Below are 25,746 nucleotides of genomic sequence, written 5' to 3'. Positions count from 1 at the left end.
CTCAGTTCTCCCGGAGGCTTGCTAATTTTGCATAGCAATTAGTACTGACTTCTCAAAATGGGCTATCCAAATAAAGCTCCAGAATGTTCCACGTAGTTCCTCAAAGGTCTTGGATAACCCTGTGCCTTTAGATTTCAAATCCGAAGGGAAGGAACTTGCATAATTACTAAATTCCCAACTGGAGTGGTCCGGAGGAGGATACGGTAATCCAAAACTATACGTTAATTCAAACCCTCCCGGCGACTGGCCAGCAAGGAGCCAGCATATGCCTTCTTTTAAAATCTATTCTACCTATTCACTGACCGCGCAGGGCTGGGCCACATGGTCCTCTCTTGCAGCCAGTCAGCTGTGAGCAGCAGATGGGATCATTTGCATTTTTCTTTTTATATTTACTCCGACCGGCAAATTAAAGGATTAAAAAAAAAAAAAAAAACTACATTCTCATCGTTTGCCTAAAATATAATCGTGGTTTAACTGTTGGATTGGGCTTCCCTGACCCTCACGCCACACCCCTTCAAGTCGCTAAGACTTAAGAAAATACTCGAGGGGTAGGCTTCGTATTAATCAACTTGGAATCTACAGTCCGGGAGTCAGAAGGAGAAAGAATCCGCCCTTATTGAATTGGTGACTCGTGTTTTTCTATTTTAAGCGCCCGGCGCAGATATCCCGTGGCTTGTGGGTCTGCGAGCGCGCGCACTTCTGAAATCTCTCGCTCCGTAGCCTCAAACCTCAAAACTTCGGGTTACAAGTAGAAGGCAGATTTTCAGCACAGGCTTACAACAGAGGGCGGCCACCCTGCTGGGGGAGTGGCCAGAGCCAGCGTTTCCCAGCGCCCGAGTCGCTCTCCCGCGCCCCGCCTGACTCCATGCCGGCTCCGCGGGGCCTCGGGGGCCACCCGGGTCCCGGCGCCCCGAGGTCTTTGTGCGGATCGCGGCGCGGGAACACCCGCCCAGGGGGCCAGGGCCACGATCGGGATGCCAAAAACTCGGGAGAGACGCGGGCGCCAAGGGAGGAGACGACCCGCAGAGTCGCCGTCCCGCAGAGAAAAAAAAAAAAAAAAAGTCGAAAAAGAGGCTTTTCAGGTCAAACTCCTCGGGTTTGAGCAACCACGTTTTAGAGCAATGACTCCCGGGGGGAGAACACACGGTTGTGCAGGGGACATTGTTAGGCAGCGCTGCCCGGGCGCGCCGTGGGTTTCTCAGCCGCCGCCCCCACCGCGGGCCGCCGGCGCGGGCCCACGTGGAGCGGCGCGGCGCTGGACGAGCGCGCAGGGCCGCCCGGTCCCCGGAGTGCGCGCCCCAGCTCCCCGCCGCGGCCGTTCACGCCCGAGCGCCGCCGCCGGTCCCGCGTGTGCCCCGCTGAGGGGGAGGGGCGGGCCAGGGGTGGGGGCGGAGGGGTTGTGGTTCCACTGCAGCGGGGGCTCCTGTGTCCTTGTGCGGAAATGACACACGGAGTCCCGTCACGTCACGCGAGAGCGCAGCGCACGGACACACACAAAGAGAGGGGAAAATACACGGCGCCCTCCCGCCGCCCCCAGCAACTCCCCGGGCCGCCCCGGCCAGGCCCTCCGCGCGCGGCCCCCGCTCTCCGGCCCCGCGCTCCCCCACCCCCCCACGTGGCGCCCAAACTCGGCGCGGGCCCGCTCTGCAAAGTACAGAACTCGCGTCCCAGGTAAGTGCGGGGCGGATCAAGCCGGCCGCGCGGTGGCGGCTCCGGGGCAGACGGACGGGCGAGTGGCTGCAACATCCATGCCGGGGTGGGGGCGGGAGCAGGGGAGGGGACGCGAAGGGGGGCTGCCCCGAGCGCGCCCGCCGGGAGGAGCGCCCACCCCCGCGCAGGGCCGAGTCGCCGGAGCAGGCGCCCGGCGCCCACGGGCTCGCCGCGCCCATTGTGCCGCGCGCCCCTTTGTGCCCGCTCGGAACGCGGCGGCTCCATGGCGTTCCGGGGAGCACGCGCGCCGCCCGGGGGCGGGGGGGGGGACGCGGAGTGGAACGGTCCGCGCCGCCGCCGCCCGCCCCACTCGCGCCGTGCGCGGGCCCCGCACCCCCGCCTGGCGCCGGGATGGAGCGGCCGGGGCCGCCGGAAGGCTCGGCGGAGCCAGCGGTGGGCTCGGCGCTCGCGCTCGGCCGGGCTTCGGCGGGGCACGGCTTGGCGTGTAGAAGGGGGTGTCAGAGCAGGAGCAGGGGGCGGGGACTGGAGGGTGATGCGGAGCGGGGAGCTGGAGGCCGGAGGAGCCACCGTTCGGAGGGACGCTGCCTCCGGAGTCTGCAAATGGAGCAAGGCAGGCAGGCAGGCCGGCGGCGGCGGCGGCGGCGACGGCGGCGGCCGGGAGCGGACGGGGACGGGCCCCGCCGCCAGGGGGCGCGGCGCTCCCTCCCCGGCCGTCCACGGCGCGGTTCGCGGTTCCCGCTGCCCGGGAGCTGGAGGCGGGCCCGGCGCCCTGGGTGTGCACCCGGGCTGGCGCGAGGCCTTCCCGGTCAGCCGCGGATCTGGAGCCCAAGGGCGCTCGTTGCTCCTCGTGATCGCCCGCCCCCTTTCCCTTTTTATTGTAAACGTGATTTCCCACGCAGACTTTGCCCTCCCCTATCGGTGAGCTGTGCTGCAGTGCTTGTGATGGCCTTGTGTGCCGCGACATACCGTTTTTTACAAGGTGTTTTTACAGGGGTGAAAGTTTGATTGCTCAGGTGGCACGTCTGGAAGAATTTTACACGCGAAGGCTAACCAGCCTAGGGTGCACGGAATAGGGCTAAGCGCTTCAGAGTTGGTAATGTTCAACTTCACTTTCTTAAAGTGACTTTTGAATGTTTACCGTGCCTGAAAGCTGCGGCTGCAGGAAACTGAGGCAAGGAAGTGAACTCTCTGGCTTGTTCGGTCTATGAGAGAGGGATGGAGGAGATCTTTTGTTATCTGCACTCCCAACCCCCTCAGTTTTTTGTTTGTTTTGTTTCATCGTCCCTAGTTAATGGTTTTGTATCACCGTACAGAACTCTGGCAGCTTCTCTCACCCTTCCTGCTGAGATGTGTGCAAGATCTTGTATCTTCTTGACACTTTTTCCTCCCCAGCCACCAACCTAGTGTCTGATAACGTAGTAGGTGCTCAGTAAATATTTGCTAAATGAATGGAGATCCTCTTGGATTCCAGAAGAAAGGTGGGGTTAGTGCAGCCTGTTTCTACTAGTGGGTTGGCTGGTGTATGTGTGGCCCTTGAAATGAAATTCACGGATAAAACCAGAGCCTTTAACGTCTGTCATGTAAAAACTCCACCACTGAATGTGAGTTTTACTAGAGACACTCATCCCTTTGCTGAAGTAATTTAACAGACACGTTTTATGTCCTTTCTTTCCCCCACCACACACAGAGCACTAGAGCAAAGAAGATAGACCAGTTATGACTAGTACACAAGGTGATCATCCCAATAACCTATTTAGGGTGCCACTTTTATTCACTTATTCATGCTATCCCTTTTGGTCACTTCTAGGTTCCTGAGCACGCCTTACATGAGCAAAGGAATTGCAGAATGTATAATAATTAGGAATTAGAATCAATGCTGACATAGGTTTGATTAGGTGAAAATATAATCTGAAAGATGTCCCACCTGTCACTTTTTAGAGCTGACTGAAAAGCCCCTGAAACAGTGAAGAAGGAAACAATAAGCTTTTATGAATTGAATTGACACCATGATGAAAACTCTGGGGATGTGTCTTTTAAATACCTCAAATTTTGTAATGTAGAAACACATGAAGGTTGCTAGCCAACCAGCAAAAATAACTTGGTGTCAGTGTATGGGAGGTTGGGGTTTAGCATTTTTTTCCTGGCACCCAATTGTGATAACAGGTGGTGAATTATGGTTGCCACCCTTGTTATTCATTGTGTCCATTATTGGCTCAGGTAAGTTTGGGGGATTCATTCGTAGAATTAATCTTCTGGTTCATGGGACTTTTCTGTATCAGCCCCCTTGGTGGTGGTTACAGGGATGTATACATATGTGCTATCTTTCATGGAACTGCACACCCTTCCCCCCCAGAGAGTAAATTACTGTACGCCAATTTTTTAAAATAAAATTTAAAGGGGCGCCTGGGTGGCTCGGTTGGTTGAGCATCTGACTTCAGCTCAGGTCATAACATCAAGGTTCATGAGTTCGAACCCCGTACTGGCCTCTCTGCTGACAGCGCTGAGCCCTCTTGGTATCCTCGGTCTCCCTCTCTTTCTGCCCCTCCCCCGCTCGTGCTGTCTTGCCCTCTCAATAATAAATAAACATTAAGATAAAATAAAAATTTTTTAAGTCACACACACACACACACACACACCACACACACACACACACACACACACAACACACATGCCCCCAAATTGGGTATTTTATGTGCTTTGTGAGTGTCAGCTTGCTTGTGCTATTTCTTTCCCCTTCCAGATTGGACAGTTGCTCTTCTTCCCCTTCTGATGCTCCAGTATCTCTTGCAACATTATTTCAGCTCAGAGCACTTGTGGTTTCTGGAACTTAGCTGCCACACATGACGGGCAAACGCCAAGCTAAGAGCGCTCCATGCTGGCATCAGGCCTTCAGTGTGTCAAACGGGAGAGGTGCTATTTCACTTAGAGGGTGGTAAATGCCTGGCATGTTAGTCACTGAATGATCAGAGCTTTTACAAACTATTGTTTTAGAGCTGAGTTTTTCTCAGCAGCTCACCATTTTCAATCCAACTTGAAATACATGTATTAAACATCAGTTGTCTACTTATGTTGTCTCTTCTCACCTCATTTTCAGTTCTCAGTGGCCAGTGAAACAGTTGCATCAGGATCTATAAGGACATTGATTGCTCAATTTGAATAAATTACTTACTGGTCTTTTTTTCTTTCTTTTTTTTTTTTTGAGTTTTTCTTTTTTTAAATAATTTATTGTCAAGTTAGCTAACATGCAGCATATACTGTGTACTCTTGGCTTCGGGAGTAGAGTCCTGTGATTCATCACTTAACATACAACACCCAGTGCTCATCCCAACAAGTGCCCTCCTAGTGCCCATCTCCCACTTCCCCCCACCCCTCCAACTCCCCACCCCCATTAACCCTCAATTTGTTCTCTATATTTAAGATTTTCTTATGGTTTGCCTCTCTCTGTAACTTATTTTTCCTTCCCTTCCCCTATGGCTTTTTGTTAAGTTTCTCAAATTCCACAAATGAGTGAAAATACATGATCTCTTTTTCTGACCGACATATTTCACTTAGCATAATGCCCTCCAGTTCCATCCATGTTGTCACAAATGGCAAGATTTCATTCTTTTTCACTGCTGAATAGTATTCCTGTGTGTGTGTGTGTGTGTGTACACACACACATCTTCTTTATCCATTCATCAGTTGATGGACATTTGGGCTCTTTCATTATTTGGCTATTGTTGATAGCGCTGCTATAAACTTCGGGGTACATGTGCCCCTCTGAATCAGCACTCCTGTATCCTTTGGGTAAATTCCTACTAGGGCTATTGCTGGGTCGTAGGGTAGTTCTATTTTTAGTTTTGTGAGGCACCTCCACACTGTTCTCCAGAGTGGCTGCATCAGTTTGCATTTATTTCTTTAACCTCTACACTCAGTGCGGGGCTCAAACTCGCAACCCCAAGATGAGGAGTCACATGCTCTTCCAACTGAGTCAGCCAAGGGCCCCTGGTCTTGTAGGCAAGGGGCTGTTGGTTTGAGCATGGAGCCTGTGAATGGAAGGATGGAGGCTTGGGGGAGGGGGGGTATTTACACAAGACTGCCCCAACTCTAATTAGCTCATGTGGTCACAAGACAATGCACTTGAAAAAGTGGGAAGTACAGAGGAAGCTCAGCTTATGCCTCCTAGGAAAATTAGTCACCATTGTCCAGTCAGTCACATGGGTGACTGCTGGGATGTGCTGGCCCTCTTTTCCTCCTTGAGCCCCAGCTTCTGGGTGCCAGGGTTAAAGTTAGAAGTCTGGCGCCTCTTACTATCTACTGAAATCATTGTTGCACTATATGCTAACTACCTTGGATGTAAATTAAAAAATAAATCAAATAAAAAGAAAAAGAAGTCTGGCGCCTCTTACTATTGATGTCCAAGGAGGTAGCCCTTCTTGGCCTCATGAAGGGCTTAATTATAATGGCTTAGCTGAGGAAGACATCACATTTGGTCACATCCAGACAAGATCGTGTCTGAAGGGTAAGACCCCAAATCGCAGGCAGGCAGGGTCAGGAGGTTGTGCCTCTGAGCTTTGCAGGAAGATGCCGTCGTACTCTGAATAAGGAAGGCAGCAACAGTTACAGCTTTAGAAGACTCCGGGTGGCGGCAGGAATTGCCCTGGTTTTTGTGAGGACTGGTATTTTTCAAACTGCATTTGCAGATGTATCTAAAAATAAAAACAAATTGCAAACATGTCCTGCAAGTCCCCTGGGCAGGATGCCACTGCCAGGAGGGCCGGGTTCTGAGAGCCCCGAGACTCCCAGCCGTTCCTGTAAACCCAGAGCCCCGAGCCCCGCAAGAGCATGTGGCATGGGAACATTCTTCCAGTCCTTAGGGAGAGCATTTTATTTGATTTTATCCCCTTCCAGTTGTTTCTTTCATTTAAAAGAAAAATAGAAAAGTTACTAAAACTTTTAAAAGCTTTAAACCATATTACTTAATTTTGCAGTTTTAAAGAAAATTCACTATTAAAATGCACTTTGAAAACCTTTTTTTTTTAAGGGCTCTGTAACGGATAACACTAAGTGCTATGTGCCAGTCACTCTCTCCTTTGTCATTTTCACGGAAACTCTTGAGGTGGGGGTAGTGTGTCCAGCCCCATTTTACAGAAGAACCAACCGAGGTTGGGTGAGCAACTTGCCCGCGTCAGGGTTTCCACCTGATTCTTGCTGACCCTAAACTTCGATAGGGAATTCCCATTTTCTCGAGATCAGCGGCGCGAGTCCCTCTGGTGGTCCAGGGGCCCAGCTGGCCAGTTGACTTGCTCTGCAGCAGAGCCCAGCCTACAGAGGGGTGCCCCTGGGAAAGGGAGAAAGGAAAGCGTGGCCTGCTCATGTCCCACTCGGTCCCGGCTCTTCTCGAAAGGCTGGAATGGGACCATCGCCCCCGAGTCCACCTCTGTCCCTTCCCTCTTCATGCTCCCTGTGATGCCCCCCCACCCCAAGTGAGGCTCAGACTGCCACCCTCCCTGCAAAATAAGAGGGCTCTTGTGGGGACTGCGTGGGTTAGCTTGGGAAACAGACCGTGCAGCTGGAAATGTTAGCTGCTGTCCTCCTTTACCGTGCTCAGTTTTTAAAATCCTCGTGACCGATATCACGAAGCCAGATCAGTTGTGAAAAGGATGAAGTGAGGTTCGGTTGGGTCTCAAGCTCTTTAAATCCTGAGTATATTTTATTAATAGCACCCTTAGAATGGCCCGAACGTTTTTTCTCTGCTTTACCCTTCGAATGCAGCAGCACCACACACGGGTTCCAATCGCATTGCTCTCCTGGGGCTCACATTCCCTAGCAGCCCTTCCTGTGGTGAGGGTTTGCCTCACTTTACATCTGAAAACATGACTTGGGAGGATCTGCCCCCCTGAGTGGCCTGAGGTCAGGGTTGCAGGCTCCCCCCGCCCCTTCTAGGACCAGCAGCTCAGCCCCCTCAACCCAGGGGCCAACACCAAGTTCAGTGGACGTTTCCGATTTAGCTGGGCCAGGATCCTGAGTCAGCTGGCTGGGATTTGAACCTCGAGGTTTCAGGAAGCCCAAGTACTTCCCATTTCGAGGCCTGCTGCTGGTCCTGGTGTGAGTCCTGGCCAGCCACAAGCCCTTGGCACCTTGGATTAGCCACGAGCTGCTCTCGCAAGGGGCCTGGGCTGGTTGCTCTCTCAAGGAGCACTGGTTCTGTGGAAAGAACTGGATGGAGAGGACCCCTGGCCACTCCTAGCCCCCCGCGGAGAAGCACTGGAGAATGTTGTCCTTTGGACCCCTGTGGGACATTGAAGGAGGAGACCCAGGACCCTGTGAAGGCAGTGGGCTTTGGCAAGGAATGGCCACCCCAGCTGACCCCTGCTGTCCTTTCTGTGGTCTTGCATTCAGCTCTCAGCAAGAATTCCCCAAGTCAGGTTCTGTGTGACTCTTTATTACCCACTTTAACCAGTCACCACACCACACCTTCCTTTTTCTGTGGTTCAGCCATTCCTCAGCTCTGCAGACCTCCTGACCTTCCTTCTCCCAGCTCCTCCTGCTGCTTCACCCTGGGGCCAGGCCCCTCAGAGCAGGCCTCTGCTCGCCTAGTTTGGGCCAATTTTGAGGATTCAGGGAAGGAGGGCCCCAGAGCGGGTCAGAACATCTCCTGTGGTGCTTAGACACCAGAGAGCCTTGTAGAAAAGACCACATTTTTTTTTTTGTTTTTAAAATTAAATTAAAAAAATTTTTTTAACGTTTATTTATTATTGAGAGACAGAGAGACACAGAGCATGAGCAGGGGAGGGGCACAGAGAGAGGGAGACACAAAATCCGAAGCAGGCTCCAGGCTCCAAGCTATCAGCACAGAGCCTGATGCGGGGCTCGAACTCACAAACTGTGAGATCATGACCTGAGCCGAAGTCAGATGCTTAACCTACTGAGCCACCCAGGCGCCCCAATTTAATTTTTTTAAAGAGAGGGAGAGTCTTAAGCAGACTCCACACTCAGCACAGAGCCTGACCCTGGGATCACGACCTGAACCGAAATCAAGAGTTGGACACTCAACAGTCTGAGCCACCCAGGTGCCCTGAAAGGACTACATTTTAACAGTTGTCATCCAGAGTATAGGAACCCAGCAAGTTAGGCCCCTGCCTGGTGAATTGCTGAGCTGCTGGCCAGTCCATTCATTTCTCCAGCCAGCCACGAACTCTCCAGTGACCTGGCCTTTGAGCCCTGATCCAGAAGACTTGCTCTGGCTTTTTGAGTTTTGTCTTGTTTTGTTTTTTCCCTCCCATGAAATTTGCCTTATTTTGAAAAATCTTTCAAGTATCAGGCAAATGCGTTGTTAGAGCCTGTAATGTACCTACCAGGAGATGACATTTCCTTATGGTTCAAAACTGATCTCCTTTCCTTCTCATTCACACCCAGGTTTATGAGCTAAGAGTTTTTTCTCATCTCTCTCTCTCCCCACACTGATATACCTTCAGCGGCAGTAACTCAGAGGCAGTTAGGAAATGAAAGGTCTTTACTGGTTTGTCAGTTGTATATTGATTCTTAGACTATCGACATTTTAAATGTTTAAAAGTTAAATGATTTGATTGTACATAATTAGGGTGTTGCTGTTTGTGGGCCTAGGTTAGAATATGCCGTGGCTATATTCTATATTCATATTGTAATACTTCTTTTTTTTTCCGTTTTTAAAAAATTTTTTTATTTTCAAAGAATTCCATGTCCGCTGTAGAATATTTGGAAAGTAGAAGGAAATATTCGGAGGGAAAAAAATCATCCATAATCTCCTAATTGGAGGTAATTAACATTGTGGCATATTTCCTTCCAGCTGCTTTATGGCATTTTTTTAATTATGCTGTTGACATCTCCCCAGTGAACTTTGAAGTATGTTGTTATTGACTGGGTAGCTCTGTAATGAACAATTGATTTTGAATCTTTACACATAATTTAATGCTCGGCTCTTCCTGTCAATAGAGGTTTTGGATCCATGTGTTGAGAAAAATGTGTCGAAGTTCACTTCCTAACGTTGTCTGATGGAAATAACAATAGTGATCAAAGGGGATCTCAGTGCAGGTCACTTTCAGTTTGTTGTCTCTCCCATTTTGTCAGCATGTTTTAGTGGAATTTATCAGTAAATAATAACAGCTAAGGGCTGTGGAGGGCTTCTGCACCGGGATTTCCACCCTCATTCCGATGCTCCGTTCCTGCCCGTGCTTAGCCTAAGATCCCCTGTAAGGTAACAGAGCTCTGGTTCTCTGCTCTCTGCTCTCTGGCCTCTGCTCATAGAGGCGACTGCATAGCATAACTTTCAAGTGTGTGAGGCTCTGTAAGTGACACAGGGATTTGGTTACAGGTCCTTAGAAGCTGAAAGCGATAAGGAAGATCAAGATTTGCCCATTTAAGCACTGACAAAGTTCTTTTCAAAGTAGACTTTTCTTCCACCTAGAATTTGCCTTAATGTTATTTCTCTCCCTCTCCAAAGGAAGAAAAGTCTGGTGGGCATGTACCAGAGCCTAAAATTATTTGTATCCAGGTCACAAAATTGCAAGCATTGGTGGTCTCCTGCACAGCTGTGGCAGGCAGCCTGTGTTTACTAGATGTGAGTTACGGTTGTTATGGAAACCCTAATGTAGTATCTCCTAACCTTGGGGTTCTGAGTGCTCTTTCCTTCCTGTGACTTTTATCTGACGCCGTTTACCCAACCTCCCCTCTGACAGAAGCTCCACAGTTCCGTCTTCAATCTCCAGGCCCTCCGTCTTGACTTGTGTTGGTTGTGATCAGTCCCAGTAAATAGGCTGTGTGGTCCGTCATCCCCTGCGCAGAGGACAGTCGCCCCACTGACACCAGCAGCTCCTGTCACGCCGTGGGGGGTGTAGCCCCCAAAGCACTGATCAGGCAGGCTTGAGCACATTCCCAACCTTTCTGGGCCTTGGATCCCATACCTCTAAAAGGAGATCATCTCTGAGGTCTGTTGTGTCTCTAAAACTGAGCCTCGGTTTCCCGACTCATAAAACGAGACTGACAGGAGTTTCTCCCTCACAGGATTGTTAGGTGACGTTAGTTTACTGTGAAGCTCCTTCTACAGAGTAGGCCCTTGCTGCTATTGATTCTCACCGAGTATGCAAAGCCCTGGGCAGTGAGGTGAGGAGTCGGAAGAGAATGCACAGCAGTTTCTGCTTTCCAGGAGCTTGCTCAGTGCGGGGGTCGGCCCTGTGGGACCCCTCCCTTAGTGCCCTCAGCACTGCCCGTAGCCAGGGAGCTCCTACCCCACGGAAGGAAGCTCATTACCTTGCTCCTGACCCTCTCCTCCCAGAGAAACTACTCACTCCAGATCCTTGTCTCCGAATCTGCTTCTGGGGGGAACTCAAGCTAAAAAAGAAGTGATAGAGAAACTTACATGATCTATTTATTAAGTGAGAAAAACGAGGATCAGGATCTTAACTCTTCCAGTTTTTGCATGTGTTCATATGCTTAAAAATTACTGAAGACCCCTTGGAGCGCCTGGGTGGCTCAGTTGGTTAAGCGTCAGACTTTGGCTCAGGTCATGATTTCATGATTCGTGAGTTCAAGCCCCGCGTCGGGCTCTGTGCTGACAGCTTGGAGCCTGGAGCCTCCTTCGGATTCTGTGTCTCCCTCTCTCTTTGCCCCTCCCCCGCTCATGCTCTGTCTCTCTCTGTCTCTTTTTCTCTCTCAAAAATAAACATTAGAAAAAAAAATTTTTTTAAATTACTGAAGACCCCAAAGAGCCTTTGTTTATATAGGTTATATCTGTCAATATTTACTGTGTTAGAAATTAAAATGGAAAAATGTTTAAATATTTGTTAACTCATTTAAAAACCATAGTAAATCCATTACAAGGTAACGTCAGTAATAGTTTAATGGGGGCACCTGGGTGGCTCAGTCGGTTAAATGTTTGACTCTTGATACTGGATCAGGTCATGATCTCGTGGTCATGAGATCGATCTCCAAGTTGGGCTCCGAGCTGAGCACGGAGCCTGCTTGGGATTCTCTCTCTCCCCCTTTCTACCCCTCCCCCCTCAAAATAAATAAGCATTTTGAAAATCTTAGTGAAACAAATGTTTACATTCCTTTTTTGAGGGGGGGGAAGAGCATACACATGACAAGGGAGGGCAGAGAGAGGGAGAGAAACAAATCCCAAGCAGACCCCATGCTCAGCTTAGAGCCCAACTCGGCGATTGATGTCACACCCAGGAGATCGTGACCTGAGCTGAAATCAAGAGTCGACGCTTAACCGACTGAGCCGCCCAAGTGTCCTCCCTCCCCTCCATTTTTTGGAAAAGATTTTATTTTTAAGTAATCCCTACACCCGGTGTTGGGCTTGAACTCCCAACCCTGAGATCCAGAGTCACACACTCTACCAACTGAGCCAGCCAGGCTGCCCTTGTGTTGTTTACATTCTTGCAAATCTCTTTAACATCTGACTTAATAGAAGGCAACTGCATCTTCCTGTCTGCCTCTGTATTCAGTCTTTTGCAAAATGACATATCATGTAGCTTCTGGAATACTCTCCTGCACGCCAGTAAGAGAAAAGGGGCAATAACATCTCAGTGTTATGAACATAGTTTTCATCTCGTGGACCCCTTGAAAGGGTTTGAATGTTCAATACTGGTAAAATGGCTCTCAAGAAAGAAGAAAAAGCTGTTTTTAAAAATGTCCATTTCTGGGGCGCCTGGGTGGCACAGTCGGTTAAGCGTCCGACTTCAGCCAGGTCACGATCTCGCGGTCCGGGAGTTCGAGCCCCGCGTCAGGCTCTGGGCTGATGACTCAGAGCCTGGAGCCTGTTTCCGATTCTGTGTCTCCCTCTCTCTCTGCCCCTCCCCCGTTCATGCTCTGTCTCTCTCTGTCCCCAAAATAAATAAACGTTGAAAAAAAAATTAAAAAAAAAATGTCCATTTCTGTGGTGTAAATACACCCACTGCGGTCCATTTCTAGCTACCAACTCGCCTCCTCTCAAGTCGAGTTGGGGAGAGACACGCTGTGTGCGAGCCAGAATGAGCCAGCTGTGGCGTACCTCTGCATAGGGATCACACCTTGAGAACCACCGACCCGGAACATCTCTGGAAGGATGCACAAGAGAACGGACATTCTTCCTTCTGAGAGTAACCCAGTGACTGGAGGACAGTGGACTTTTAGACCAAATACCCCTTTATACTTTTTGCGGTCAAATGCATAGGGATCACACCTTGCATAGGGATCACACCTTGAGAACCACCGACCCAGAACGTCTCTGGAAGGATGCACAAGAGAACGGACATTCTTCCTTCTGAGAGTAACCCAGTGACTGGAGGACAGTGGACTTTTAGACCAAATACTCCTTTATACTTTTTGCGGTCAAATGCTCTATCCCTGAGCTACCCCCTCTTTTACACTTTTTGAACTTTATTTCATATGCATGTATTATCTAGTTAAAAGAAAAAGGAAAAAAAAGGCTTCAAGCATCTTCCATTCTTAAAAATGAACTCCAAAAATAGACAGTGACCTATAATTTGTAAATCTTTCCAGCGTTTCCATTTCTTTGTGGCATCTCTTAGAATGGATTTTTTTCCAAGCACAAGTGAATGGTTCTCGCTTCTCTGCCTCCCCCTTGTCTGTCTTCACAGACTTCCTTCCCGCCAGAGGCAGGAGCTGGCTGATACTCAGGCATCAGATTCAGCCGTATTTCAGCATGAGGCGAGGTAGCCCCACCAGTTATTGCATTTATGTAGCCAATTTAAGCAACTTAGCCTTTGTAATTTGATATTTGAGTGGCTAAAGCATCGTGTTATTTTTGAGCGTTTGGGATTACCTTCCCTTTTGTGCTTTTTGTAAACGGAAGGCTTTTCCGATTGCACTGTAATCTTCCCCCACCCATGTGCCCTGCATGGAAAATTGAACATTGTCCATCTCGATCTGAGCAGGAGGATAGAGACTATTAGGCATTTTAATAAAATTACATACACTCTTATGAGCTCTGCAACATTTAAACCTTTCCGTACCAATGACGGCCACTTAGCCTGAGGCTTCCTAGGCTATTTGGTTAAAAAAAAAAAAAAAAAAAAAAAAAAGCATTTACCACTGGAAATTGGTCCTGTTTGAGAGTTTCCCTCTAATAGGTCATTGATATTTTAGAACCTGTGGTATTTTAGCGAGAGGCGGCATCAGGCTACACAGGTCTCGTTGACACTTGTCCCCTTCATTTGTTTAAACATTCCTTTGGGCTTGGCCAGGCGATTCTGAGGGACATGCAACAGCCACCTCTTGGGGCAAAAGCTGATTCTCAGGGACCTGGGGATGCGTAGTTAGAATGTCTCACAATCTGTGAGTCGTGGTGAGAGGACTAGGAGGATTTTGAGAAGGAGAGGACATTAAAATGAGAAGGTCCGGCAGGCAGAGCAGACGGTAATCCTAGCAAGCCCAGGTGGGCAGGGGCTGTGGTAGTTGGCAAGTCCTACATGACCTAGACTCATGTAAGGATCGGAATTTCTGTGGCATGCTCGGCATCCAGCCGCTCGTGTCCACCCAGGATGAGCAACCTTGTGACCATCATCTGGGCAGATGACCAGGAAATGGAGGTAGCAACGTGTGGAGGCAGGTATGTGATGCCCCTCCCCTTTCTACCCAGCCCTGACCATTGATGTGCGGTCATCATGTCAGCTCCAGGATGCCAGGAAGTGACCCACACATCCCTCTTGTAGAATCTCTATTGTACTGTGGAGTAGAGTCTTGTAGGCATGGAATAGACTGGTTTTCCAAGTAGCTACGTGCGGACGAAAGGAGATTTGGCTGCTCCAGTGGCTGTGGGACAGAAGGGTCCAAGGCTGGAATCTGGCCCCTGTGTTCTTCAGAAGAACGTTAATAGAAGAAGGAGGCTTCTGTGATTTCCTCTGTGGGTGGCTGACCAGAGATACACATAGACTAGGTTTGAATCCTACTTCTGCTCCTTAGCGGCTGTGTGACACTGGGCAAGTTACCTGCCCTCTGTTCCCTTTTTCCTCCCTTTCAATATTCAAATATTTTGTTTCCATAAAATGATATTATAAAAATATTTTTTTCTATCTTCATTGGGGTACAGTTGACAAATGAGTTGTTTATATTTAAGGTAAATGCCCTCGGTTTCTTTTTCTTTTTTAATTTTTTTTAATGTTTATTTTTGAGAGAGAGGAGAGAGAGAGAATGTGAGTGGAGGAGGGACAGAGAGAGAGAGAGACAGAGTCCGAAGCAGGCTCCAGGGTCTGAGCTGTCAGCGCAAAGCCCAATGTGGGGCTCGAACTCATGAACTGTAAGATCGTGACCTGAGCCGAAGTCAGAGGCTTAACCCACTGAGCCACCCAGGTGCCCCGTATCGCTTTCTTTATTGGTAAAATTGGGAATAAAATAGCTCCAGGTGAGGTGAAAGCGGCTGGTGTATCTGGCCCGTGGTTTGTGGGCCGCGGGTGTTACTGGGGACCCTCACTTCTGCCCCTGCCATGAAATCAGATGCAGTTCTGGGTTCTCCAGGCCTCGCCAACAGGAAATCTCCCAGCTTCCCAAGGAGCGGGGCTGCTTTGCTGGCTGGGAGGGAAGGGGCCCACCGTGCTGTGGCCTGGGTTACTTCTGTGCTAGCCTAGCATCTGTCACTGGTGTAGAAATGCACACAAAAGCAGATGCCCTCCGGTGTCTTGAATGCCGGGGAAGCCGGCCACTGGGAGCCTTCCCAGCTCTCCCTCTGGCTTTCTGCCCACCCACAGAGCTCAGGTGTGTGCTCTAACTGCACCGTTTTTTGACTTGGGCTGCTCAGAATTCAGGTGCTGCGTCGCCTGCCGTATGTAGTGTCCCATGGTGCGATTCAGAAAATACCCTTGCTGTCCACCGAGCCCCCCCAGTCCCTGCAGAGTATGCGCCCGGCACTGCGCCGTGGGCCTGCTGGGCTGGTGCGCTCGGCCCCAGCCTGCCGCAGTGCCTCCTCCTCGGCTCCCTGCTGCTCCCTGGAAGAACACAGTTGGGCAGATAAAATACTAGATAACCATGCTGCCCTTGCTGTGCACTGTGGTTCTTTCTGTCTGCTGTGTTTCTTCTCCGACACCTGTTTTCTTCTAGGATTTGCTTGTCCTTTAATGCTTTCTCCTTAGCCAAGCCTTTGTGGTTTTTCTTTCCCCAAATAAGCCATCCACCTTCTCCTCCCTTTCCCACCTCTCCTCCCCAGAGACTAATTTGTTTTGTACACTGTGCCCTCTCCGACAACCTTCGCTCAGTTCTGCCCATCTATTCTGCTGCTTCTCCCCTGTGCTCTTGATTTCAGGGACTGCGTTCTGTGACCGTGTGGCAGGATTTCCAAGGCAGTTGCATGAGGCCTGGAGTACACTTCGTTATGAAGCCCCCTGCCTGGGCTGGGGGTCGGGAGGCTTGAACTTCCCCCTGGCATTGGCCACCTTCCCCACCTCAGACTACTGATGTTCACCTACCTGCCGGTGCCCCCCCTTGCCACTCCCCACCCCCTGCCAGTGGGGTGATGTTGTCAGATGTGGGGTTTTTTTCCTTGCAATAGAATGGAAATTGCATTGGCCAAAATTCACCTCTGGTAAAACAGCTCTCTGACCCTTGAATTTGACTTCTTATTTTCCCTCAATATCATCTTGTGTGTTATGTTTTTCAGATAGTAGATCGGTGAATGGGAAGTATTTTCAGTGTAAGTTCAGTTTCAAATAAATCTCATATTTTCTTACTTATTTCTCTGAAAATTCATAAAATAGTGATGGAAAGAATCCCTCTTCTTTCATAAAAGAAAGTCAAAGTTTTCGCGACGCTCTGAGGATAGCACATCAATCACATCGTAGGCACTGTATGTGTGTTGCTATTATTAGTGGATTTCGAAGTTGTTACTGTGTGCAAAAATGACCTAGACTCTCTGTCTCTTGCACACCTCCTCCCCTCCCCCTTTCCCCCATCTAAAACAGAGGACCACACACCATTCTGTGGCTATTTGATGAATAGTGTACTGGCCTTTGTAGATGGCATCCCTCTTCCTTCTAGAAATTTCTTAAAAGATACTTCTTAGTTCTGCTCTCCTCTGATGTTTAACCAAAATGGGAACTCCATGTTTGTAGGCAGCCTAATCAGTTGTGGGAACCGCAACTCCTCGGTGTCAACAGTAAAGGCTCTCATGTGTATTCTTTTGTAACGCTGCTCCCTCATTCACACCTTGTGCTATTTGCGGATGCTGTTATGTAATTTAGGGTAGTTTGGGGAATCTCAAAGATTAATGGTGCTTTTAATCATGGTGTCCATTCCATTCTGGCCGGGGCAGTGGGAGTCGGGGGCTCTGCACCAAACCTGGCAGCCCATACAGTCCCCCTCGCTCTTCTGTGCGCCCCCCCCCCCCCGCCCCCTCCTGCCTTGCTCCCTCATCAGGAAAAAGAAAGGTTTGGAGCAGATTATGTGGAGCTCAAGAACTTCAGAAACCCACACTGCCTCTTCTTGTTGCTTTGGAAGGAAGGGCTAGACTGACACCATCCAACAAGAATAGAATGCAGGCCACACGTGTGATTTAAAATTTTCGAGTAGCTACATTAAAAGAAAATGTGAAATTAATTTTAAGATAGCTGACATCACTTCGCCGTGTAATCGACATAAAAAATTATTAGATATTTTACACTGTTTTTTTGCTGTGCTAAGTCTTTGAAATCCAGTGTGTACTTTACCCTTATGGCACGTCTTCATTTCGACCAGCCACATTTCCAGTCCTCGGTGGCCGTGTGACTGATGACTGCACCATGGGCAGCACGGGTCTTTCTGTACCACCTGGAGTCTAAGACCCACTCGTGCCCAGAGGAGCCATGGCCTGCATCTTTGCAGTCTGTGGCTGGAATTGATAAAGCAGGGACCAATAGGAGATCATCCGAACTGAGGTCTTTTTGTAAGACCTGCTTTTCTTAAACAACACTGCCCCTTAAAGCAAAACTCATGCTTTAAGACGCATTCTGCCGACATGCAGTTTGGGGGACGTGCTCGCAGAGGGTGTTCAGAAGGCCTGGCTGTTTCTGAGCAGCTGCGGACAACACTAAGAGGATGCATTCCATGATGTTGAGGAACAGTTTCGGCTTAACCCTCCATTACCCGGAGCCAGGTTGGGAGGGCAAGGGAATTTCTCATGGGGACGGAAAATTAAGAAATAAATCAAGGCTTTGTCTTTGTCTTTTCATTTAGTGGAATAGAAGATGAACTCAGCTGAATTCAGTGAAGATGTAGAAGAAGGTAAAAAAAAAGCTTCTTTTTAAAACATATTTTTAATTTTAATATTTTTTATTAGGTCATACACTCAAATGGTTCAAAATATAAAAAGATACATAATGAAAAATCCGTGGAAAGTCTCCTCCCACGCCTGCTTTTCCCCCTCTGCCCGTACACCTGCTCTAAGTATCGTATGTATCTTTCCAGAATTACTTTTTTTAAAGTATCATTTAAAAGATATTTGTTTCTTTCTCTCGGTCTCGGCTCTTTCCCCCCAAAAAGGACCTTAGAACCAGTTTTGAACAAAATGTTCTCGGATCGTGATTTTATTGTGTAGCACTAATGTGGTAAGATAAAAACTGCTAGGTTGGAAGGCGCAGTTTTACTGTGACTAGACTTTCTTACCTGAGTGCTAGTGTCAGAGGGCACCCCGCAAACACCCTGCCGCTCAGGGAACCCTGCTAATCTCCCAGCGGCCCAGTGGTCTTTCCCACTGAGCCCTATTTCTTCTCTGCCACAGTTCTAAAAAATAACACAGTGAAAGTGGAGACAGAGGCCGAAGATGCTGCCCTGGACTGCTCAGTGAGTTCCAGGTCTTCCGAGAAGCACCCTCTGGACAGCGTCTTCCCTGCCCTCCAGGATTCCAGCAAGCGAAAGCCCCCGGGCTGCGATGGCCAGCCTGACTCTGTCCCCAGCGTGAAGAGGCGGCGGCTGATTCCCGAGGTGAGGGCCCAGCTCCTTCCGCTGTTCGCTTGGGCTCTGACCCTCTGATTAGATGCTCTGTCTCTCTCCTCGTGAGCGTCCGGGCAACTGCTGAATGCCTGGGCGCGAGAAGGCTTTCGTCTCAGCTGTCCCCTCGATGGCTTAGGTTTCTAGAAGGTGACTTCTCCGACTACAATTCTTACCTACATCTGGATTCCTTACGGGGCTAGGGGAGTCTCCACAATGCACCTGCTTTTGAGTTCTTTATTTTGCTTTGCTCTACAGGGAAAATAAGCACTCGACAGCAAGGACTGTTCATTAAAGCCTACCACATTTTACATAGTATACACTGCACACAGATTCCTTGAAAAGTTGAGGGTTGGGAGGTCTTTTCCTAAGTCAAACTGATCTTTTATGTTAGGAGCACGTGTCCAGTGAATCTTTTTGTGAAGAGAATTCTTTTGTAACATGCCTGTTACCCGCTAACCTATAATTTTATGAATTTGCTTTATTTTTTTTTATTTAAAGAAATTTTTTTTTTTAAATGTTTGTTTATTTTTGGGAGAGAGGGAGACACAGAATCCAAAGCAGGCTCCAGGCTCTGAGCTGTCAGCACAGAGCCCGACGTGAGGCTCGAACCCACAGACCATGAGATCATGACCTGACCTGAAATCGGATGCCTAACCAACTGAGCCACCCAGGCGCCCCTGAATTTGCTTTTTTTTTTTTTTTAAAAAAAATCACCTGCTGGTTAGATTGAACTTGGCTAAATTCTAAGAGAGAGAGAGAAAACCAAACTGGCCATGGTGGCCCCCTCTAGCAGTCTATAGTCTGGGTGGGAGACAAGACACATACACAGAATACTTAAGACTGAGGCGAGAGAAGCAGCTTTGGGAGATCAGGGGTCTGGCCCAGGACACCTCACCTCCGTGCCTCCCCGTGGACTGGCACAGTATACCTTAAATTCTTAGACATTTTCCCAAGCTCTCCAACCTAGACACACGGAGACACACACACACACACACACACACACACACACACACAGTCTCTCTCTCTCTCTCTTTCTCTCTCTCTCTCTCTCTCTCTCTCTCTTCCTCTCTCTCTCTCTTTGGGGGACCCAAATAGTCATTTCAAGTTCTTCATGTCTGTCCCAAAGAGCCCACGTTTTCAAAGCCTATTATCGTTAGCCAGAACACCATGGGGCATCAGCCTGGGACTCTTTGGGTTGTTACTGTTTTGTTTTAATTTTGCTCTATTAGATGTGAGGGCAAATCCAAATAAATTGGAAATGTATGGACTGTAGAGATTTAGTGAATTTTCAATAAGTAAAAACTATCCTTTTCTATAATTAGCAAAAACAATGAGAGTAAGATTTTCCCCAGCATTTAAATGTAAATGCTTATGTTATAATGAATACCACCCTGCACTCCACATCATGGATCACTGAATGAGACATTTATTTATTTATTTATTTGCACACCTTCCCCCCCCGCCCCCCACCCAAAACAGCTTTATTAAGCTATAATTCACATACTATGCAATTCACCAATTTAAATTGTACAATTCAGTGGGTTTTTTGTGTATATTCACAGTGTGGTACAGCTCTTACTATAATAAGTTTAGAATATTTTCATCACCCCACAAAGAACCTCTGTACCAGTCCCTTCCCTTTCCCCTCCTCGAGCACCTGAGAACCACTCATCTATATTCTGTCTCTAGAGGGTTGTCTGTTCTGGGCATTTCATGTAAATGGAATCATAGAATACGTGACCTTTTGTGTGGCTTCTTTTACTTAGCATGTTTTCAAGGTTCATCCATGCTGTAGCATGTATGAATTCTTCACTCCTTTTTATGGCCAAATAATATCCCCTTGTGGATGTACCACATTTTGTTTATCCATTTAGCACTTGATGGACATTTGGATTGTTTCCCCTTTTTGACTATCATGAATAATATTCCAACAATAAATTTTTAAAAATCTATCATGCCCTGAAAAGAAGTTGAGATTAGTTGAGATATTTTTATACCTGTATGAGCTTTTTTTTTTGGGGGGGGGTTTATTTATTTATTTTGAAAGAGAGAGAGAAAGAAAGAAAGAGCACAAGCAGGGGAGGAGCAGAGAGAGAGGGAGAGAGAGAATTCCAAGCAGGCTCCTCACTGTCAGTGCAGAGCCCGACGCGGGGCTCGAACTCATGAACCGTGAGGTCATGACCTGAGTTGAGATCAGGCACTCCTATGTGAGCATTTTTTTTTTTTTTTCAACGTTTATTTATTTTTGGGACAGAGAGAGACAGAGCATGAACGGGGGAGGGGCAGAGAGAGAAGGAGACACAGAATCGGAAACAGGCTCCAGGCTCTGAGCCATCAGCCCAGAGCCCGACGCGGGGCTCGAACTCACGGACCGCGAGATCGTGACCTGGCTGAAGTCGGACGCTTAACCGACTGCGCCACCCAGGCGCCCCCTATGTGAGCATTTTTAATAAAGGATTAATCTAGATATCCCTCCCTTGACTCTGGCTGCCCAAATCCGTCATTTATTGCATGCCTTGTGACTCTGGGGGAAAGTTCCGTGTGTGGATGGCAGTTTCCAGGAGTATGTAATGATTGAGGATGAAATCTGAGACTCCTAACTGCTGAGATCCGTGCTGGGCGAGTGGAAGCAGTAGTAAGATGGTTAGTAGCATAGCTTGTTAGAGAAACATGTAACCATTTTTTCTTCTGTTGCATTTTACACTGTAATTTGTTATCCTTCCCCCTAATGATTGCTAGATAGGTGTTTTCTACTTCCTTGTTCTTACGAGTAGTGCCGCAGGGACCGTTCCGTATGCATAAAGCTAGTACCCTCTGGGAGCGATTCCGTGTGGGTTAGATGCCCAGAGGTTGTCCTGCAAGTGTCGAGAAGTTTGAGAAGCACTATGTTCAGTTCCTAAAGGAACTGCCGAAGACGCTTTCTTCTGTGGGTCACACTACATCTCTGCTTATGATCAATTCTGTAGACAACTTCAAGTTTGCCAGTAAAGGCAGAGTTCGAGAAATGACACACAAAGTTGAGTGTATTGGTTCACTCTTGCCTTGTGACAAACCACCTTAAATCTTAGCAGCTTAAAATCACCACCACCGTATTTGTTCACAGTTCTGTGGGTCAGCTGGGGGTTCTGAGTTGGTTTGACCTGATGGGGGGCTAGGTGGTCCGGGATGGCCTCACCCCCCGCCCCCTTTCCCCAAGGCCGCAGGGCTGGTTGCACCTGCTGCAGCTTCCCTTTCTGCACAGTCCCACCCGCTGGGAGGCTAGTCCCAGCTTGTGCATGTGGTGTGGAAGAGTTCCCAGGAGCAAGAGAGGCCAAGCTCTGAAGCACAGACACTTTTCACACCTCGGGTTGCATCACCACGAATGCTAGTATCCCACTGGCCAGAAAGTCCCGTGGGCCAGTCGAGACACAAGGGTGTAAGTGTAGACTCCATTTCTGACGGTAGGCACAGCAAACTCACAGGGACGGGGGAAGTGTTGTGGCCGTTTTTAGAAAAGTTCAGTCCAGTAAGGAACAATAAGCGCTCACAACAGGAAGGAATTCTGACCATGTGTAGGCTGGGTTGTGGCCTTATGGGCGGTCCGAGGTCGTCCCGTTGTCTCCGTGCACAAGTGGAGTCAGTCTTTATCCTTTCGTCCAGTTTTGTTGGAGCGGCATCACAGAGAAGCAGGGCGCGTCTGCGAATTCTTGGGGGCAGAGAGGGAGGGAGAAGGTTCTTAGGATCCGTATTTTAGTTGAATCCTTAGTGTGTGAAGCAAGTCAGAAAAGGTTTGGTGTTGGGCTGCGACTCCATCGAGGTTCATGGTGCGGGGGGCCTCCCTGGACATCACACGAATGATGTGAAGGTTTCAGATGCCTCTCGATTTGGCGAGGCAGCAGGCTTCCAGTGGGGCTTTGGGCATCACCCCAAATTCAGACATGTTTGGAGAAAAGGGAACCAAAATGTATTTGAATATTTCTAATATGACTTGTTCAATTTACATATTCTAATTGGGCATATATGTTTACTTTTCAATAGATTGGATATAGCGTGCGGTTCTGACCTGTTAGATTTTAGATTGGAAAAGACCTGTTAAGTCCTGGATTTTATTTGGGTGTTTTACTAGTTTTGTTTCTTCTCCTTACTGTGCATACGATGAGGTTGATACCCGTGCACGCTTTCCTATTCTGTAAAAAGAATATATGTAGAATATCAAGAATTTGAAATTCTTGAGCTCCTTGCAGAAATGTGTCATGTGAATTCTGTATTTCCTTTTAAAAGTCTGTGTAAGTTGATGTGTCAGTAAATCAATAGCCCTAGAACCTTTGGGAATTTGAAACAATCTATCAGTTTTATGAAATTATAGCATATGTTGATTTTTCAAAATGGTACTAGTCCTAGTTCAGAGTGAATAATGCTTTATGCTTCTCCCCCTGAATTTTCTCTGATCCTTCTTTTTTTTTTTTTTTTAAATGTTTATTTATTTTTGAGAGAGAGAGAGCGTAAGCAGGGGAGGGGCAGAGAGAGAGGGAGACACAGAATCTGAAGCAGGCTCCAGGCTCTGAGCTGTCAGCACAGAGCCCGACGTGGGGCTCGAACCCACGAACTGTGAGATCATGACCTGAACCGAAGTTGGACACTCAACTGACTGAGCCACCCAGGCACCCCTTCTCTGATCCTCCTTACGTATGTCATCGCTGCTTACAGTGTCATCGCTGCTGGGGGGAGTAAATGCAGCTTTTTTTTTTTTTTACCACCGAGTGAGGCAAGAGGAGCCAGGAGGCCAAAACAAGCGGTAATCCAAAAAAGTGGAAAGGAAGTTCAATAGTTACTGAGTGCCCACTTGACAAATACACCATTCATTATTTAATCCAAATGACAGGCCAGTGATGAGAGAATTTACTAGCTCTACTAGACAGATGAGTCAACTCAGGCATAGAAGTTAAAGTGCCAAGATGCCAGTGGGGCAGGCTTGTTCCCGGTATGAAATACCAGGACTGATTAGACGCACTCCCCGCGTCTGGGAGGCGAGCCCCACCTTCTCTGATCCAGCCCGTAGGAACAGTAAATAGTTAAATCGGGAGTCAGACGGGGAGAGTTCGCTGTGGCCTTTGGTCAGTTACATGGCCTCCCACATCTCAGGGTCCCCCATGGTGATGAGGCATAATACTGCTCATCTCATTGGTTTCTTATGTGTGAGCGAGCCCAGCGCAGGGCTTGTCCCGTGTCAGCCTTCAGAACTGTATATTTACTGCCTCCCAACACCCATCTCCAGCTCCCATCCCTTGTGGTCAGTCTTCCTCTGCCTCCCTTCACATTTATCGGAATGAAAGTGGCACAGCATTGCCAAGGGAGACCATCTGACATCCTTTAGGACACCCCAGGCTGAGCACCCTTGATTCTGAACACCATCCAAGTCAGAACATAGACCACCTTCCATCTTTTCCCCCAACCTCAAAGAAGGGAGGAGGACGAAGGGTGGGGGGTAGGATTTGAGCGGTAGCCCTGGTGCCAGAGGTACGTCACATCCAGACTCCCGTCAGTGCTGATGACTCGTAAGTGACATTTAGTACAGCACTTAGAAGAAATGTAAAACCTCCCTCAAAAAACCTAACAAAAGACTGTGTAAAGACTTATTTGGCACCTCCACTGGAAAAGGCTTCATAGCCAAGTACAGCAGATGTGGGAGGTGAGTAGCCAACATTTTTATTGGTAATCATCCTTTTGTTCACGGAAGTGGGGGTGATACTCAAGCGCTGTATGCCAGGCAGGCGTTAGCTTTGTTCTGCTGCGGGTTTTTGTTTCTTTGTTTGTTTTTAATTCTAAAGCGCCACTGCGTTTTGTTTTTCAATCGGAGAATGGAAACGTCATTTCATTCAGTGCACATTTGCCGCTTACCTCCTGAGTGGTGGAGACTGTGGTACCAGCTGGAGATTCAAAGTCATTTCTGCAGCACCCGTTGCAGATAGGTACCGTGCATTCCCATTTTAACGAGGCTCCGAGAAGTCAGTGCTCTCAAGCCTGCTTGATTTGGACCTGTGCAGTTGAACGCCACAGCTAAGGGGCTGTGGGGTATTTGTAAGATGTTGTGAGAAGCCTTTGAAAATGACCTGCCCTGACAGTTTGCCACCCCCCTGGCCTGTCTCTTCTCCATTGTGATTGCCTCATCTCCCAGGTTCTTATTTCTTCAGGCATCACAGCAATTTCTTCATCCGCTAACAGTATAAGGATGACCCGAAGGGTAAAAGCCATGAGGTCAGAGACTGTCTAGCTTGTTTCCTGTGTCCCCGAGCCTTGCACGGTGCCTGCTGGATGCTAGGTACTCAGTGCTCTTTGCTGACTGGCTCTGTGTGGCAGAGAGGTCTGCCAGACCTTATGACTTCATGGTATCTGGTCATTTAATGGTGATGGTGATGATGAAGAGAAAAGTTCTGTTGAAAATGAAAAAGGTAAGCTCCACCTCTGCCTTGGTTATTCATGCCCGGCCCCCTAGGAGTTGATTCACATGGTCTACCCTTGATGCCATATTGATTCTCTACTCTCTACTCTCTGGAAGGCGTGCTGCTTTCTTGGTGTTCCAGTTTGCTGACTCTCTGGGCACCGTTTGGCCACTCCTCATTTGTCAAACTGAATTCAGTGACGGCCTTTGGATTTGGAGTCATATGGGGAAGAAGTTTAATGCTTGAAGGATATCCACGGTGACCCAATCCCTGGGGTGTAGCTGGACACGGACACGTGGAATGTCCCCTACATGGTCTACTTAACGCTCTCTTGGATCCCAAAATCAACCTCTTTTTGCTTATATTCTCCAGCAAGGGATTTGGGCCTTCCCGCTGGAGTCTGAGGGTATTAGCCGTGGAATGAAATGCCCCGACCGCATCCAGGAGATGCTGGCACTGCCGAGCCGAGCTGCGCACAGAGTTCACATATGGCTGGAAGATGAGCCTCAGAGAATTGGGGACGTGTCAGCTCTAGACACCCAGTGCCAAGTAGCACAGATTTAAAGATTTCTTGATACTCCTAGACAGCTGAGCAGAGATTTTATCATCAGCGGCAAATGCGGCCAGCCCGTCGTCGCCTTGGCAGCATTCGTGGAATTAATTGGGACACTGAGCTGACAGGACACCAGTGTGGGGATATCTAAGAACCTTCTCTTTAGTGCTTGTGTTGTGTTTTGTG

General features: G+C 48.5%; 1 protein-coding gene across 1 annotated transcript in view; it reads left to right on the top strand.

The window, feature by feature from the left end:
• Window positions 1-1,316: 1,316 nt before the first annotated feature.
• BEND3 (BEN domain containing 3) overlaps window positions 1,317-25,746 on the top strand; it is a 36,102-nt gene continuing 11,672 nt past the window's right edge. The window contains exons 1-3 of the mRNA XM_043592039.1: window positions 1,317-1,671; window positions 17,833-17,880; window positions 18,377-18,579. Coding sequence (XP_043447974.1) covers window positions 17,844-17,880; window positions 18,377-18,579 — 240 coding nt within the window. The 5' untranslated portion in view covers window positions 1,317-1,671; window positions 17,833-17,843. The remainder of the gene's footprint in view (window positions 1,672-17,832; window positions 17,881-18,376; window positions 18,580-25,746) is intronic.

Source organism: Prionailurus bengalensis, chromosome B2 (genome assembly GCF_016509475.1).
Source record: "Prionailurus bengalensis isolate Pbe53 chromosome B2, Fcat_Pben_1.1_paternal_pri, whole genome shotgun sequence".
Taxonomy (NCBI): domain Eukaryota; kingdom Metazoa; phylum Chordata; class Mammalia; order Carnivora; family Felidae; genus Prionailurus; species Prionailurus bengalensis.
Note: the sequence above shows the minus strand (reverse complement) of the source record. Positions and strands in the feature narration are given on the sequence as shown.